At 40.5% G+C, this 17,375-nt stretch overlaps 1 protein-coding gene across 4 annotated transcripts in view; it reads right to left on the bottom strand.

Annotated features, from left to right (window-relative positions):
• SSH2 (slingshot protein phosphatase 2) overlaps positions 1-17,375 on the bottom strand; it is a 295,182-nt gene that overhangs the window by 138,863 nt on the left and 138,944 nt on the right. The window contains exon 1 of one of the 4 annotated variants that reach the window (XM_010342093.3): positions 637-16,330. The exons of the other annotated variants lie outside the window; for them this stretch is intronic. Within the exon in view, the coding sequence (XP_010340395.3) occupies positions 637-764 (128 nt within the window). The 5' untranslated portion in view covers positions 765-16,330. Of the gene's footprint in view, positions 1-636; positions 16,331-17,375 lie in introns of those variants that run through there. 4 annotated transcript variants of the gene reach the window in all.

Raw genomic sequence — 17,375 nt, 5'->3', positions numbered from 1 at the left:
CGATTTAAAGAGGCACTTGCACTTTGGTGAATGAAGGTGTGCATGCAGGCTTGGGCTGTGAGCCCGTCCTAGTTGTACAGGAGGAGATAAAATAGCGAAACTACTGATATAAGCTTTCTGGAATCACTCCAGACTACAACCAGTAGGAGCGAAGAATGGCCTTTCTTTTTGTAAATAGCTAGTAACAGAAACTTATTTAAAAAAAAACAAAACCCACAATCACGGAAAGCTGCTCACCAGAAGGACCCACAGGGACTCCCACAGGCTGTTCCGATTCTGTCTACCACCCTTTAACCCAGTCTTCCAAGTGCCAAACGGCTCAGCTGTCACTCGGTCACCACTGACAACTTCTCAGGGACAACCCGCGTTTCAAAGTCCCTCAAAGTTTACCGGAAATTCTCCCAAAGGATTTTTTTTCCGTCCACCCCCACCCCAGGACACTTTCCGCCTCCACGAATCCCCCTATCCTTCTACCCCAGCATCCTTCTCTCCAGACGCCCCGCAGACATCCAGGCACGCAGGATGCGTGCTCGCCCTCGCTTGCTTGTTTGCTCCCCAGGATGCTGGGGAAAGCGGCTGCTGAAAGAGCAAACTTTCTGAGCGTTAGCGGAGGCGGAGGGCGCGCGGCGGACTCACATCTGGTTGATGGCGTTCTGCGAGATGACCGCGTTGGCAGAGAAGTAAGGAATCATGTCTGGGGCCCCGAAGCTGCAGGTGCAGGCGAGGGGCGCCTTTCTCTTGCGGGCTAACGTGCTTAGGGTCATGGGGCCGGCTCAAAGTGCACAACTCCGCATCCTGGCCTCTGCCCTGCTCCGGCACGAGGCGCAGGCGGTGCGGGCACCCGGCGGCGGAGGCGGGCCCGCCGGGTCGCGCGGAGGCAGCAGCCGAAGCCCCGAGGCTCGGCAGTGGACTCGGGACTGACAGGCGCCGCCAGCAGCCTGCCCCCACCAGCGTCCGGGGCGGGCGAGTACTGAGAGCGGAGAGGGTTGGCCCGGCTGGTGCCCCGCCCCAGATCTCGGGACGCCCGCGCAGATCCCGCTGCGCGCGTTGCAGCCTTTGGGGCATCCGGCGGCCCCAAGACAGCGCTGTTTAGTGAGGAAGGGAGTGAAGCTAGGGGTCGGCGAGGAAAGCTCGCATTTCTCTAAAGGATGTTTCAACAATCTTGCCTCTTAATTGGCTCTATACATTGTACCTCAAACAAATCCGTTTGAAAGAGCTTAAAAAAAAATTTAAGGCCATAAATTCACAAGTGCAACAAATATTTATCAAAGACTTCCTATGTGATGCCATTCATATACCCATGTTTTTAAGGCGGAGTTTCACTATTGTCGCCCAGGCTGGAGAGCAATGGTGCGATCTCAGTTCACTGCCACCTCCGCCGCCTCCCAGGTTCAAGTGATTCTTCAGACTCAGCCTCCCGAGTAGCTGGGATTACAGGCGCCCGCCACCATTCCCGGCTAATTTTTGTATATTTAATTGAAAGGGGTTTCACCATGTTGGCCAGGCTGGTCTCAAACTCCCAATCTCCGGTGATCTGCCTGTCTCGGCCTCTCAAGGTGCTGGAATTACAGGCGTGAGCCACCGTGCCCAGCCACTTTTTTTTTTTTTTTTTTTTTTTTTAAACTAACAGTTGAAATTCAGGGCAACAAGCGAAAAACAATTTAGACTCGATAACATCTACTAATCTTTGTAAGTAAATCTGTAGAGGGCTTTCTTAGTCATCTCCCAATCCAAGGATTCACAGCCTTAGCTGCACATAGGAATTACTTGTGGAAGGTTTAAAAAATCCCAATGCCCAGGCTGCACCTTATTAAAATTGGAATCTCTTGAAGGTGGGATTTAGACATATTTTTGAAAGCTCCCCGAGTGATTCCAAAGTGTAGCCACGGTTGAGAAGGCAGGCTAGAGATCTTATCTTCACTTTACAGACACAGTAACATTTAAGTTCTAAGCAGATGACCTGGTTTATAAATAATGTCACTCAGGAACACAGATTTTATGACACTTGATCTAGGGCTTTTACCACCAAACTGTATTCCCTGATGCCTTTACAGTGCCTTCCGATTCACTGAGCAGTGCCTTTCACCTGACCAGGGACCAGCTCTTTGTAAAATATGACTGCGCGCGCTCTCTCTCTCTCTCTCCCTCTCCTACATGCTGTGCTCACAGAAGGGGCTGGCATGGTGCAGGCATTCGATAAAAGTCAGCTTCCTTTTATTTTAGCTTTACAGTCTCATTATGCTACAGCAAATACTTTCAGGTATCAGTATTTTTAGCAGTTTTTTTTTTATTACTAGACTAAAATATGTATCACTGAAGCTGCCTTAAGAATTTTAGAGTCAGAAATTAATAATTTCTAAAAACTTTAACCAATTAGTAAATAGACTAAAATAGGAAGAAGTCACTTTAAGACTCAACATGCGAAAAAAGTAAGTTTGTTTTATATAAATATTCACACAATTTTCAAGATACTAGTAATGAAATCATCAATCCAAATTATAAGTTCTATGCCTAAAACCAGAATCACTCATTAATTGATTCTTCAATAAAATTTAAGGCTGTTGCCAAAGCACCATGAGAAACTTGAAATACTACAAACTCATGCTGGAAAGTGATCTAAGTTTCTGAGATATCTGGTAATAGGAAAACACCAGGTAGCAAGTGAAGAGTTAACGGAAGGTCTGGATCTTGGAGTTCATCATCTTCATCCATCTCTAGGAAGGAAAATGTTGAAAGATTTATTCAGGCTGTGTCAGCAGGCACCCAAATGGTAGTGTAAGAAAAAATCTGCTGATACACCCCAAAATAAATTGCTTAAAATATCTGGCAAACTTGCCAGTTTGAAACTTCTTCCAGGCTGTAATTTATTACAGCCTCCTGCTGTGATTAAAAAAAAAAAAAAAAAAAGGAGGAGGCACTTTAGAATAGCGCCGTTAAGGTGAGTCCAGTTCCTTTCATGACACAGCAGAGAGAGGATTTTATTGAAGTCAACATTAAATGGTGCCATTTAGGACAGATAATGGCATGGTAATCATCTGTATCTGTCTGAAGAAGGAAATGTATATTATTCAATTCATACTTAATATCTCTTGCATTTAAAAATGCCAGAGATAAAGATTTCATAAATATGTATCTTATCTTTATAAATAGGTTCCTATAGCGACACCCTAGAAGTGTTTAGTCCTTTCCGTTCTCCTCAAAAGACCTCTGTCAGTGCCTGTTCAGTTAAGGAGGCTATGTTAACATCCCTATCCAGGCTTTTTCAAAAGCTCTTCAAAGTTAAATTCTCACGTTGAACTGTAATATAGGAAATTGAGAAAGTGCTAGAACATGTCTTGCTTTTCTTTTCTTTCTTTCTTTTTTTTTTTGAGACAGAATTTCACTCTTATTGCCCAAGCTGGAGTGCAATGGCACGATCTCAGTTCACTCCAACCTCTGCCTCCTGGGTTCAAGTGATTCTTCTTCCTCAGCCTCCTGAGTAGCTGGGATTACAGGCGCACACCATCATGCCCAGCTAATTTTTTGTAATTTTAGTAGAAACAGGGTTTCACCATGTTAGCCAGGCTGGTCTGGAACTCCTGACCTCAGGTGATTTACCTGCCTTGGCCTCCCAAAGTGCTGGGATTATAGGCGTGAGCCACCGCTCCGGCCTGTCTCTGGCTTTTTTAGGAAAAAAATTAAATCATGTTTGCAAACTGGGATGCATTTAAGAAAATAGTTCTTTCTGCTACTGTCTGTTTTTAAAAGTTGAACACGTTCCTTTTCTTTTCACAGTCTGCAGAGTGTCAAAATGCCAATCAATTTAGTTACAGCTCAATTTAATTCTTTACTCTCCACTGTCAGGAAACAAGGCTCCGGGAAGCAAGCCTTCTGTACCTATGCATCTAGGAATTCAAAAATGATTTCAAATTAGATTGAGCAGCATGAAATAAACTAAGTTAGTTTTCTACTCTACATGAAGTCAGAAAGAGCTTTCTCTAAAAAACAAAAAAATGTGCACAAAGGCCCTGAAGAAAAATTGCTGCCTTTCTTTACATTCTTGCTTGAGTTGGAGGATTTGAAATAGCTTTGTCATGTCAGTTGCTTGACCATTTCAAGATTCAAAATGTGAATATTCTAAAATGTTGGCTCTTGACAACATTAGCTATGACCAAATTAAGTTTTTGTAGGATGACACATTAATAGTATTAAAAATGCTTAAGCAGAAAATGCTTAAGGTATTTCCATTACTATATATACATGTATCTCTTATGATATAATCACTGTAAACAAGTGAACAGTGGAGACTTACATGCTGACCTAACTGTATTCCAGGACAGACCAGAAGGTGGACTGAAATGTGAATGAAGGATATAGTAGATATGCTCTTGCTGCTATGACAAAATTTCAACACGAGTAGATCATTTGAACTGATGCCAAAAGCAATGTGCTATAAGCCAGAGGACCTAATTTGTAGTTCTAACATAGTCACTTAATAAACTAAAACTGGCCAAGTCACTTCATCTATAAAATGAGATAAGAAAACCCTAAGGAAAAGTCCCTAGATCTGTTCTTGAGAGAGTTGGGAAACTTTGAGAAAGGAACTTCATCCTATCTGGAGAATCCTGAACAATGTATTTAATCCAGTTAAGATAAACAGTCACCTAGTGCAAAGCAGTAGAGCCCAGTAGTTAGAAACTCTGACTTTGGAATTAATAGGCTAGGTTTGGATCCTATTGCAACCATTAGCTATGAATTTCAGTTACTTAATCTTGGGCTCAGTACTTGGTGCTTAACTTATGAAGTTATTGTGAGGATTAATTAATATACATAAAGTACTTAAATGACTGCCTGGCACAAAAATTTACTGTTTGGCTTTAATGTCTGGCAACTTGAAGGTAAGGCCCACTGTGCACCTTAGTTTATTCACTGAGAAAATGAAAACGTTAGAGATTATCTTCTATGCTCTTTTCCACAAATACGAAAAATAGCTAAAGTGGGCAACATTAGAAAGTGGCAGTGATGCTGATATTAGAAGTTCCAGGTTCTAGCTTTTTTGTCTGTGTGTAAACCTTAATCTATCCCAGCCCCATTTTCTTTAAACTAGGATAATCAAACTGAAGTAATATCTACCTCAAGAGCTAAGTAAGATGCAAGGGCAAAAGGCCAGGTGTGATGGATCACGCCTGTAATCCCAGCATTTTGGGAGGCTGAGGTGGGTGGATCACTTGAGGTCAGGAGTTCGAGACCAGGCTGTTCAACACGGTGAAACCCCTTTTCTACTAAAAATACAAAAATTAGCCAGGCACAGTGGTAGGTGCGTGTAAGTAATCTCAGCTACTGGGGAGGCTGAGGCAGGAGAATCACTTGAACTCATAGGCGGAGTTTGCAGTGAGCTGAGATCGCACTGCTGTACTACAGCCTGGGCAACAGAGTGAGATTCCATCTCAAAAAGATACAGGGACAAAAGTGCTTTGTGAACAACACCAAATTTATTATTATCATCATCATCATCCACAAATTGGCCAATTAGCTTTCAATAATAGAAAGCTAGTTGTATTTGTTTTTTTTCTTTTCTTTTTTTTTTTTTGAGATGAAGTTCCGCTCTTGTTGCCCAGGCTGGAGTACAATGGCTCGATATTGGCTCACCACAACCTCCACCTCCCAGTTCAAGTGATTCTCCTGCCTCGGCCTCCCAAGTAGCTGGGATTACAGACATGCAAAGTTACGCCGGCTAATTTTGTATTTTTAGAAGAGATAGGGTTTCTCTATGTTGGTCAGGCTGGTCTGAAACTCCAAACCTCAGGTGATCCGCCCGTCTCGACCTCCCAAAGTGCTGGGATTACAAATACCATGCCCCCCATATTTGTTTTCTTTTATTACCCTGAAGTTGACAAATGAATGAAAATTAAAATACTTGGCCGGGCATGGTGGCTCACATCTATAATCCCAGCACTTTGGGAGGCTAAGGCAGGAGAATTGCTGGATCCCAGGAATTTGAGACCAGCCTGGGCAACACAGCAAGACCCTATCTCATTTAAAAAATAAAAATAATAAAGAAAAAATATATATACAAACTTCCCCTATGTACCACCACTTTATTCAGGAAGTCTTTACTATAATTGCTTGCCAGGTAGTTTTACATTAACTCAGTATTACAATCTGTAGTAATGTGAGATCTATAGTGCTTACTCAATTTTTCTATTTTTAAAGCTTTCATGTAATAGCTTTAACTTAAATAATTTTAGTTTTAAAATACCTAGTCATAAGAAAAAATGATTATACCAAAGGACCTATTTGTATTTTTGTTTTCTCTAACGGCTTGATCTAGAAAAATAAATAGTTAGTTAATCCTCTGAGTATCAAAAGGAGGAAAAGCAACACTTAGAGTTATAAAACAAAAAGCCTGTAACCTGGAGTAATGCAACATTCTGTCTCCTGTTAATCTGTAAAACACTAGGACAAAACTCTCAAGATAATACCTGAATTTCTACCAAGAGGTATCTTACTACACTTAGTCAATGGCATTCTTTATATAACACAATAAACCAAACTCTGTAAACAAAGACTCTTAAAAACAATCATGTTTTGCAATCACTATGTGGCTTATTTTTTAAAAAATGAATATCTGACCATAGTTTTAAACATTGCATTGAACAATGTCACTGAGCCTTTATATTTTTTTCCACAGAATTTTTGCTCCATAAAAGCAATAGAAAACACTGAAAAGATCTGCCTATCAACTCTAGGAGAGGTGATCTCTAAGGCATTCATCCCCCATGGTCTTAAATACCATATGCTCCTGTAGGAAGAGATGCTGAAATGCTGCTTTCTTCAGGTTACAAAAGCCCTAAACTCTATTGTTTAGTAAAAATAATAGGCATTTACAGATTAACTTTTCACATCAAACATACTTTACAAAACATTTAACCATTTAGTCTCCATTTTATGTCTTTAAATATTTTCTTTTTCTTTTTTTCAGACCTCTCAGGGATGAAACATTTTATTTTTTAAAATAGGTTTTTTTTTAAAATAACATTAACATGCTGAATGTTTAAATCACTTTTTAGAATTCAGAAAGGCAAAATAAAAGTCACCATTCTCATTCTCATCATCATCTTACTCCCAGAGATGATTGCTATTAATATTTCCAGAAATTTTCCTTGCATATGCATATGGCAATATATTGTAGCTGCTTGCTAAGAAGTGTGTGCACGTGCACACACACACACACACACACACACAGAATTATACATATTATTCTGCTTGCATTTCCCCTTACTTATCACTATACCTTAGGCATTTTTCCATGTTATTGCAAATCTCCCTCTTTCTTTTAAAGGAGTATAAGGCATTTTATTATACAATCATGTATAATCTATTTAAACAGTCCTCTACTTATGGTCATTTAAGTTGTTTCCAGTCTTTACTATTATATGCAATATTACTATGAACATGCGTTTGTATAATTTTTGTTCATGTCGTGACAGGGACATTGAAGAAAAATATTTGTGCATACATGTGAATATACTTGTTGGATCAATACCTGGAGGTAGAATAGGCAGTTTGAAATATTTTAAACATCTTAGGACTTGTTAGATATGATCAAATTGCCCTCCTAAAGAGTTTAGTTTTTTATTTTCCCTTGCATTGTTAGTGTCTCCTGCTACTCCACGCTCTATTAAATTAACTCAGGGCCCAAGATGCTCTTCTATGCCCCATCATTTACATGTTACATTAAAAGCTAAATATATACATATTAGAAAAGTAAAATATGCTTATGGAAACTAGAAAATTTGTAAGGAAAAATATTATGAGGAATTATGGATTATTGTTTCTAAAGAATTAGACTATAACAAGATAAATGTAAATTTTTTTCTTTTGAGACAAGGTCTCACTCTGTTGTCCAGACTGGAGTGCAGTGGTGCAATCACAGCTCACTGCAGCCTCAACTGCCTGGTCTCAAGCAGTCCTCCTGGCTCAGCTTCCAAGTAGCTAGGACTGCAGGCATATGCCACCACGCCTGTCAAAATCAGGTCTTGCCATGTTGCCCAGGCTGGTTTGAAACTTCTAGGCTCAATCGATCCTCCTGCCTTGGCTTCCCAAAGTGTGGAGACTATAGGCATGAGCCATCATGCCTGGTTGGTAAATGTAATTTTTAGGCTACTTTGAAGTTAATATCATTTTTAATTCAGAAGATTTTAAAATTATTTCTATTTTAGAAATATACTGAAGCTTTTCAATAAATTTAGAAGATATTTTAAGATCTGTTCAATGATAATGCTGTAAAACATATTAATATTATAGGTGAATAAACCAAAGGTGGCCTAATACCATCAGTGTCCTAGAATGTAGTAAGACAGAGATAGAAAAATGGGAAGTGATTTTGGGAATAACAAAGAATAGAGACTAAAGGAGCTAAGAAAGTTTTGAAAATAAAATACCTGTTTTTTTTTTTTTTTTTTTTTTTTGAGACAAGTCTTACTCTGTCACCAGGGCATGATCTTGGCTCACTGCAATCTCTGCCTCCCAGGTTCAAGTGATTCGTGTGCCTCAGCCTCCCAAGTAGATGGGACTATAGTTTCGCACTAGCACGCCCAGCTAATGTTTGTATTTTTAGTAGAGACAGGGTTTTACTGTGTTGGCCAGGATGGTTTCTATCTCTTGACCTTGTGATCTGCCCACCTTGGCCTTCCAAAGTGCTGGGGTTACAAGCGTGAGCCACCACACCTGGCCAATAACTGATATTTATTGAGCGGACATTCAGTGTGTGCCACATACTCTTTTAAGAGTTTACGTGGCCAGGTGTGGTGGCTCATACCTGTAATGCTAGCACTTTGGGAAGCTGGGGCAGGAGGATCCTTTGAGCCCAGGAATTTGAGACCAGCCTGGGCAACATAGGGAGACCCTATCTCTGTAAAAAATAAATTAAAAAATAGAGTTTGCATGTGCTATCTCACTTAATTCTTATAACAATCCTATGATTCTATTATTATCTCTATGAGGCTCAGAGAGGTTAATTTGCCTAATTTTTTTATTACTTATATATCAGTATTTCAAATCCAGCCAGTTACTCTGGCTCCAGAACTTTCTTAAACAGTGTTCTATATTGTCTCCATGATGATGGAGGTTCATTACAGGTTTAAACTGAAAAGGTCTACTGCCAACAGGAAGAACTCTTGGGGACCTCAAATACCTACCTGACTGCACCTGGTGTGTTCTTCTCTGCTTGATCCTGCTAATGCCTAGCAGGTTCTGATAAATAATAGGGACCTAACCTGGTACTAAATATAGCAGTAAGATGATCTTTTGGCTGCTATATACCATCCTCTTGCTACCAGATCCTTTAGAACTCTGTATTTCAAACCTATATTCATCACATTTTCCAAAGCACTTATATCTAAAGATATTTTTGTTTCTGTAGTTTTTACACAACATCCTACATGAAGGAGGCATTTAATGTATTTGTGAATGACGATGGCATCAGCATCATCTTATTTGATGTTTAAAATAAATCTACTAGCTGGGCAGGTATTATCATTCCTTGTTACAGTTAAAGAAAAAAGATGAAACAGACTGACATTGAATTGATAAGAAGCCTAGATTCTAGGCTTATCAGATGTGTCCAATTCATTCTAAATATTATTGACAGATTAATTAAATTCAGTTTGACTAATCTTGAATACCTGTATGTGAGGCACTATGTTACATGCTGATTATCAAAACAAATGAGTTAAATAACTTTTACATGAATTCTCTCCTCAAACCTCCAAATAGTTCTCTATTTCCTTTCAGATCAAGTCTAAACTCTTCCTGCTAGCCTTCAGATCCTACTATAATCCAGTCATTATGGCATGTAATCCTCAACTTCATTCTTTCTCTAACACAGTCAGTGTTACTACCTTTCAAAACAAAGTTTTGCTGTATTTAGATATTTAGTTTTTATTTTAGACAGTCTCACTCCATCACCCAGGCTGGAGTGCAGTGGCATGATCTCTTCACTGCAACCTCTGCCTCCTGGGTTCAAGAGATTCTAGTGATTCTCATGCCTCAGCCTCCCGAGTAGCTGGAATTACACCACCACCACCGGCTAATTTTTGTATTTTTGGTAGAGATGAAGTTTTGCCATCTTGGCCAGGCTGGTCTTGAACTCCTGACCTCAAGTGATCCACCCACCTTGGCCTCCCAAAGTGCTGGGATTACAGGCATGGGCCACTGTACCCAGCTTAATCAGATTATTTCTATCCCATCTTTCTATATTCAAATCCCATTCTCTCTCTCTCTCTCTCTCTTTTTTTTTTTAATAATTAAGTCACTTTATTCCCCCCTGAGATGGAATCTTGATCTGTCACCCAGGCTGGGGTGCAGTGGCCCGATCTTTTTGCTCACTGCAACCTCTGCCTCCTGGGTTCAAGTGATTCTCATTCCTCAGCCTCCTGAGTAGCTGGGACTACAAGTGCATGGCACCACGCCCAGCTAATTTTTGTATTTTTAGTAGAGACAGGGTTTCACCATGTTGGCCTGCCTGGTCTCCAACTCCTGACCTCAGGTGATCTGTCCACCTTGGCCTTCTAAAGTGCTGGGATTACAGGTGTGAGCCACTGCACCCAGCCCAAGTCTCACTATCCTGTGTTCAGACTGTTCCCTTTCTGAGACCACTTTCATTTAGCCTTTCAGGTTTTTTATGTATAATGTATTTTTCAAGACCTAGTTTAATTCTCAGCTCTTTCAATAATCAGAAATTCCATTGTGTTTTTACATCCATCTTTGCTTGATTCTCATTAAAATCCTGTGTAGGTAAGGAGAGCTAGCTAGGATTATCAGCTTTATTTTACAGATGAGGAAACTAAGGCTCTGAAATTAAGGGAACCTGCCCAAGCTTACATAGTAAGTGTCAGAGCTAGGATTTAAACCTACATCTTCTGATTAAGTCCAGTGATCAATTTCCGGTTTATAGTATGCTATGACACTTTTCTAAGTGCTCTAGAGTTTACAACCTGTATTATGTTATTGAAAGTCTTATTTTCTATCCTCTATTTTGTGGCACATAATGCACATTTATATAAACAACAATTAGAGTGTATTTATTTGTTGTCCTCTAATTGCTGCCTATATAACTTATCTCTCTACTGGAGCAAATCAGACACTGTAACTCTTTTGCGGACTTTATATAGCTTGGCACAGTGCTATGCAAGTCATAAGCACTATATACATCCTAGTTAGATGACTGATCCTTTACATTACATCACTGTCTATCTTTCTTAAGGCCATATATTATGCTCTAGATAAATGTTTTCTTAAGGAATCAATACACTAATGATGGAAGTTCTTTTTCCCTGGGAGCACTCCCTCACACCTGGTATAAGGAGCAGCCCTTAAGACTCCTTTTCACTGCCTTTCATCTCTCTCTTGCTGCCTGTTGTTCTTTGGATAGATACCTCCTTCATACACAGAATTCAGTAGAGGGCCTGAAACACAACCTAGTAAGTAGGTAAGGGTTTTATTTTTATTTTCAAGCCTGCTCTAGACTTTCAGGAGCCAAAAGTTCAAATCACAGCAGGATTGATTCAGCCCTTTCACAAGCAATTTAGTACTATGCAGTTTGTTTAGAATGGTCAAGTTTCCAGGCTCTGGCAGAGCGGCGTCATTATCTCTCTAAGCCTTCATGTATCAGTTTCCCTGGGCATATTTCGCTTTCCATGTCTGTCTTCTCTGAAATCAGGTGAACATGCAAAATCAGACACTTACACAATTATATACTTTTCAACAACCATGTCAAATACGTTCAAGAATTTACCACAATATTGGAAGTTGTTTTATCTCTCTTACTAGATAAAACCAAGAAGTATGCAAAAATTATACTCCTCAATCCTTAGTAGAAATGGGCACTATTTAACATTCTTCAGCTAGTACATCAACTAACTGAGAAAAGATAAGTTGTTTTTTTTTCCCCCCCAGATTCTATTCAGTCCACCTCACAGCAACCTAAAAGGATAGATGGGCAGATGTTATCATTTTACAAATGAGGAAACTGAAGGCTAGCATAGTATATGGTGAGATGGAACTAAAATCAGGTCTTCTTACTCTTAGTTAATTTGCCCTCTCTGTCTCTGTGGTGGTTAATTTTAGGTATCAATTCAACTGGATTATAAAATATCTACAGAACTGGTAAAGTATTACTTCTGGGTATTGTCTCTGAGGCTGTTTCCAGAGAAGACTGGCATGTGAGTTGATGGACTAAGTGAGGAAGATCTGCTTTCCATGGAGGCAGGTACCAACCAATCTACCCGGGTTGGGGGGCCCAGATAGAACAAAAAAGGAGAAAAAAGCTTTCCTCTTTCCTCCTGGGGCTAGGATACTCTTCTCTTCCTGCTCTTAGACATCAGAACTTCAGGCTCTCTGGACTTGGGACTCCAGGACTTATACAAGTGAACCTCTCCAGGTCCTCAAGTCTTTGGCATTTGACTGAGAATTACCCTAAAGGCTTCCTTGGTTCTGAGGCTTTTGGACTTGGCTGAGCCACACTACCAGTATCCCAGTGTCTCCAGCTTGCAGATGGCCAGTTATGGGACTTCACCACTTCCATAATTGCATGAGCCAATTCCCCATCTGTCTATCCATCTGTCTGTCTGTCCATCCATCCATCCATCCATCCATCACCCACCCATCCATCCTATTGGTTCTGTCTCTCTGGAAAACTCTGACTAATATATCCTCTATTAATCTGCTGGATGTCCAGACTTCCCCTGATGACCCCTTTGTATATAAAAAGAAAATCAACACTATAGACTTGGAATCTTATCTAACTAAACAGGAAGACTAAATCAGAAGTGAGTTTCTATCCATAGAAATAATATTACAATGAAGATAGAAAAGAAAACAGATCCTATTCCTTGTTATTACACAGAATAGAAAATATAAACTTAAAACTTACATTTTTTGTTTAATATCATTTTAAAAAAACATTTTACTTTTACCGGAGAAATATTTTGTTTTTCAGAAATCTTGTTTTCTAAGCACCTCACAAAAAGATGGCAAACATTTTGACTCTCTTTTCTGAAGGCCAATATTCTACAAATAATACTAACATTCAACATTTTAGTTTTATTAAATGCTCTTTAATTTCACTTTGTAAGATTTTTCTATCAGATGGTTTGCACATCACCTTTTGAGATTATTAAATATGAATTTTGTTAAAGTAATGTGAAGACACTGGCAATTTGAGAAATCATTTGGGTTATAATAGGAATCTTTCCATAGTGTCTGTTTCCTTTAAAAATATATTTAAGAGGGCCGGGCGCGGTGGCTCAAGCCTGTAATCCCAGCACTTTGGGAGGCCGAGGCGGGTGGATCACGAGGTCAAGAGATCGAGACCATCCTGGTCAACATGGTGAAACCCTGTCTCTACTAAAAATACAAAAAATTAGCTGGTCATGGTGGCGCGTGCCTGTAATCCCAGCTACTCAAGAGGCTGAGGCAGGAGAATTGCCTGAACCCGGGAGGCAGAGGTTGCGGTGAGCCGAGATCGCGTCATTGCACTCCAGCCTGGGTAACAAGAGCGAAACTCCGTCTCAAAAAAAAAATTTTTTTTTAGATATAAACATATGCACAAGGGTCATATGCATACATATTTTCAAAGAAAAACTATGTATATAGAGTTCCTAAAGTTTAAACTCATAAACATAATATCAGAAGAGATGAAAAACAAAAACTTGACCTTATACTAAACTCAGCAGTTCTGAATTAAGTGTTCATAATAACCTTTCCTAATAGGCTTTTACTTTTTCATCCAAAACAAGTGACTTGCAGTGAACAAGAAGGGAAGTATGTTAAATTAATTTTTTTTTTCGAGATGGAGTTTTGCTCTCGTTGCCCAGGCTGGAGTGCAACGGCATGATCTCAGCTCACTGCAACCTCCGCCTTCTGGGTTCAAGGAATTCTCCTGCCTCAGTCTCTCAGGTAGCTGGGATTACAGCCATTTGCCACCATGGCTGGCTAATTTTGTATTTTTTAGTGGAGACAGGGTTTTACCATATTGGTCAGGCTGGTCTTGAACTCCTGACCTCAGGTGATCCACCTACCTCCCAAAGCGTTGGGATTACAGGCATGAGCCACCACGCCCAGCCTGTTAACTTAATTTTTAAAAGTTCCCTGCATACTTTTTGGAAGAAGGTGAGATTTTAATTTTGGGGGTTGGGAGTGGAGAGTAGAGAAGTGTATAAGAATGACAGGTAAAACTTTGGTTCTTATATATATGCTGCTGCTTTTTTTAAAATGAAGTTTTTGGCCGGGCACAGTGGCTCACACCTGTAATCCCAACACTTTAGGGGCTGAGGCGGGCAGATCACAAGGTCAGGAGATCAAGATTGTCCTGGCTAACATGGTGAAACCCCGTCTCTACTAAAAATACAAAAAATTAGCCGGGTGTGGTGGCACGTGCCTGTAGTCCCAGCTATTCGGGAGGCTGAGGCAGGAGAATCGCTTGAACCCAGGAGGCGGAGGTTGCAGTGAGCCGAGATCGCACCACAGCACTCCAGCCTGGGCGACAGAATGAGACTCTGCCTCAAAAAATAAAAAGCTAAAAATAAAATAAAGTTTTTATTCAACTGGGAAAATCATACTGGGAGAAGGTAACTACTATACAAAGTTAATCATCTGGTCATGAATTACATTTAAAACTGTAAGGTGCGAGTGGCAAGACCAGCAAGATCACCGTTGCTGACTGTCAACAACTCTAATAAGTTTGAATTGTATTTTACTTTAACCACCAGACCATTCCTTCTGTTGTTCAGGAGAGCAGCCCTCCACCCCATTTGCTCGCAGTATCCTAGAATCTTTGTGCTCTCACTGCAGTTCCCTTTGGGTTCCATGTTTTCCTTGTTCCCTTCCATGCCTAGCTGGATTGCAGAGTTAAGTTTATGATTATGAAACAAAAACCAAATACAAAACAAAATGTAAGGTGCCTATTGCTATACAAGTTTCCCTAGTTTCAATTTATACATTTATCACTAATTTACTCAGTAATTTAACTATTAGGTAATTCATGCCTATTAATTCCCAGGGCTTAGACTGGACCTTGAGATAAAAAATGAAGAATGCATGAGATCTGGTAGCCTAGAAGGAAGACAAACTGGGGTGTGAAAAATGAAAATGAAGTCCTTTTCTTTTCTTTCTTTTTTTTTGAGACAGGGTCTTGCTCTAGCACCCAGGCTGAAGTGAACTGGCACGATTTTACCTTAACCTCTGCCTCCTAGGCTCACACGATCCTCTTGCCTCAGCCTCCCATATTATGAACTTTTCATTGCTAAATTTATTCACCAAATTAATATACAACATAACGGCAAATAACATAGTTCTAGAACAGAATTAGCAATAAATTCACTAAAACTTTTTTTTTAAATCAGTGAGGAAACTATCGTGTGAATGTCATTTTTTGAGGATATATAGCTATCTTTTATTTGTATGTTCTGGGTTTTTGTATTCATAGAAAAGAAAGTCCTCTCCTGATTTGAAGGTATGTACTCAAACTTATCCCCTAGATTTCTTGGCTGTTTCATTTTGTCTGTAGGGTAGGGACTTATCCTGAGACAATGTTCTTGCTAAGTCGGTAAAGCCATTCCATCACAGGTCATCAGTACTCTATCCATGCCCTTGAGTTTTTCATATGAGTTGGTTTTAATTTTAAACATAATCTGAAAAAAATTCTTCAAATGCTTCAAATACTCTGTGTTCAGGGGAAGACATCAGACCTAGCAGGAATTTGGATCATGAGCAGCTTCTAGAATCAGGCTCTGGTTAGTAGAATCCACATATCTGTCTGTGTAGACTCCTTCTAGTAGCAGCTTGGCATGATTCTTGCCAAGGTCCTCTGGAGCACTGCTGTAAAAGTGATAGCCCAAAGCCCACAGACTCCTCAGGGTTGCCTCCTTTCATGTGATCCGTGTAAATAAAGTAAGAGCTTGTTGAGCATGCCCCTTGGGAGTGCTGTGATTTAGTCAGCCATCTGAGGTGATACACCTATGGAGAATGCTATTCCTCTAACACTTTTTATTTATTTAGGATCTGTGAGCTGAATAGGTCTCAAGACCTTCCTTCAGGACGTGAGAAAAATATTCTACCACTTCTATGAGGCATGTGCCCAACACACCGTCTTTAGCTCACATAACTTACTAACAATCCCAAACTATTTCAGCAGAAGGTTGTGGTCATAGAGGCAAGCAAAGGTTTCCAAGTAAAGCCACCACTGTGGTGGACATTACAGTTAGGTTCCATAGACCCACCCTACAAAGTCTACCTTTTTTTTTTTTTTTTGAGACGGAGTTTCGCTCTTGTTACCCAGGCTGGAGTGCAATGGTGCGATCTCGGCTCACCACAACCTCCGCCTCCTGGGTTCAGGCAATTCTCCTGCCTCAGCCTCCTGAGTAGCTGGGATTACAGGCACGCGCCACCATGCCCAGCTAATTTTTTGTATTTTTAGTAGAGACGGGGTTTCACCATATTGACCAGGTTGGTCTCGATCTCTCGACCTCGTGATCCACCCGCCTCGGCCTCCCAAAGTGCTGGGATTACAGGCTTGAGCCACCACGCCCGGCCAAAGTCTACTTAATAATAAAAAGGCTGTTCTTGTTTGATTTATTTTCCTTCAAGAATATTAGTTTTTCAGCCGGGCACGGTGGCTCAAGCCTGTAATCCCAGCACTTTGGGAGGCCGAGGTGGGTGGATCACGAGGTCAAGAGATCGAGACCATCCTGGTCAACATGGTGAAACCCCGTCTCTACTAAAAATACAAAAAAATTATCTGGGCATGGTGGCGCGTGCCTGTAATCCTAGCTACTCAGGAGGCTGAGGCAGGAGAATTGCCTGAACCCAGGAGGCAGAGGTTGCGGTGAGCCGAGATCGCGCCATTGCACTCCAGCCTGGGTAACAAGAGCGAAACTCCATCTCAAAAAAAGAAAAACAACTCCGTCTCAAAAAAAAAAAAAAAAAAAAAAAAAGAATATTAGTTTTTCTGACCACCAGCTTTGTAAAGTTGACTTCAAACTCTCTGAGGCCTGCATTATGGTCTTTGGCCTGGATCTTTTGGAATTTGATGTGGTGAACAGACACTGACACAAGAAGTTGCAGCCCACAGAGCTGAAAAAGTGGATCTGGATTGTCATGTGGGTGCCATAGAGTTATAGGGGTGCTATCAGTGAAGCATGGAGGTGATGGTGTTGGCTGTGGCTTCAGCTCCCTCTTGCAGTCCTCCTGACAATGGCTTTTAAAATGGATTAACTTTTAAAAGGATATTTGTGCTCTCTCCTCCTGCCGCCCAAGATGCCGAAAGAAAAGAAGGCCAAGGGGAAGAAGGTGGCTCTGGCCCCTGCTGCCCTGAAGAAGCAGGAGGCCAAGAAAGT

This window comes from Saimiri boliviensis, chromosome 17 (genome assembly GCF_048565385.1).
Source record: "Saimiri boliviensis isolate mSaiBol1 chromosome 17, mSaiBol1.pri, whole genome shotgun sequence".
In the NCBI taxonomy this organism is placed as follows: domain Eukaryota; kingdom Metazoa; phylum Chordata; class Mammalia; order Primates; family Cebidae; genus Saimiri; species Saimiri boliviensis.
Note: the sequence above shows the minus strand (reverse complement) of the source record. Positions and strands in the feature narration are given on the sequence as shown.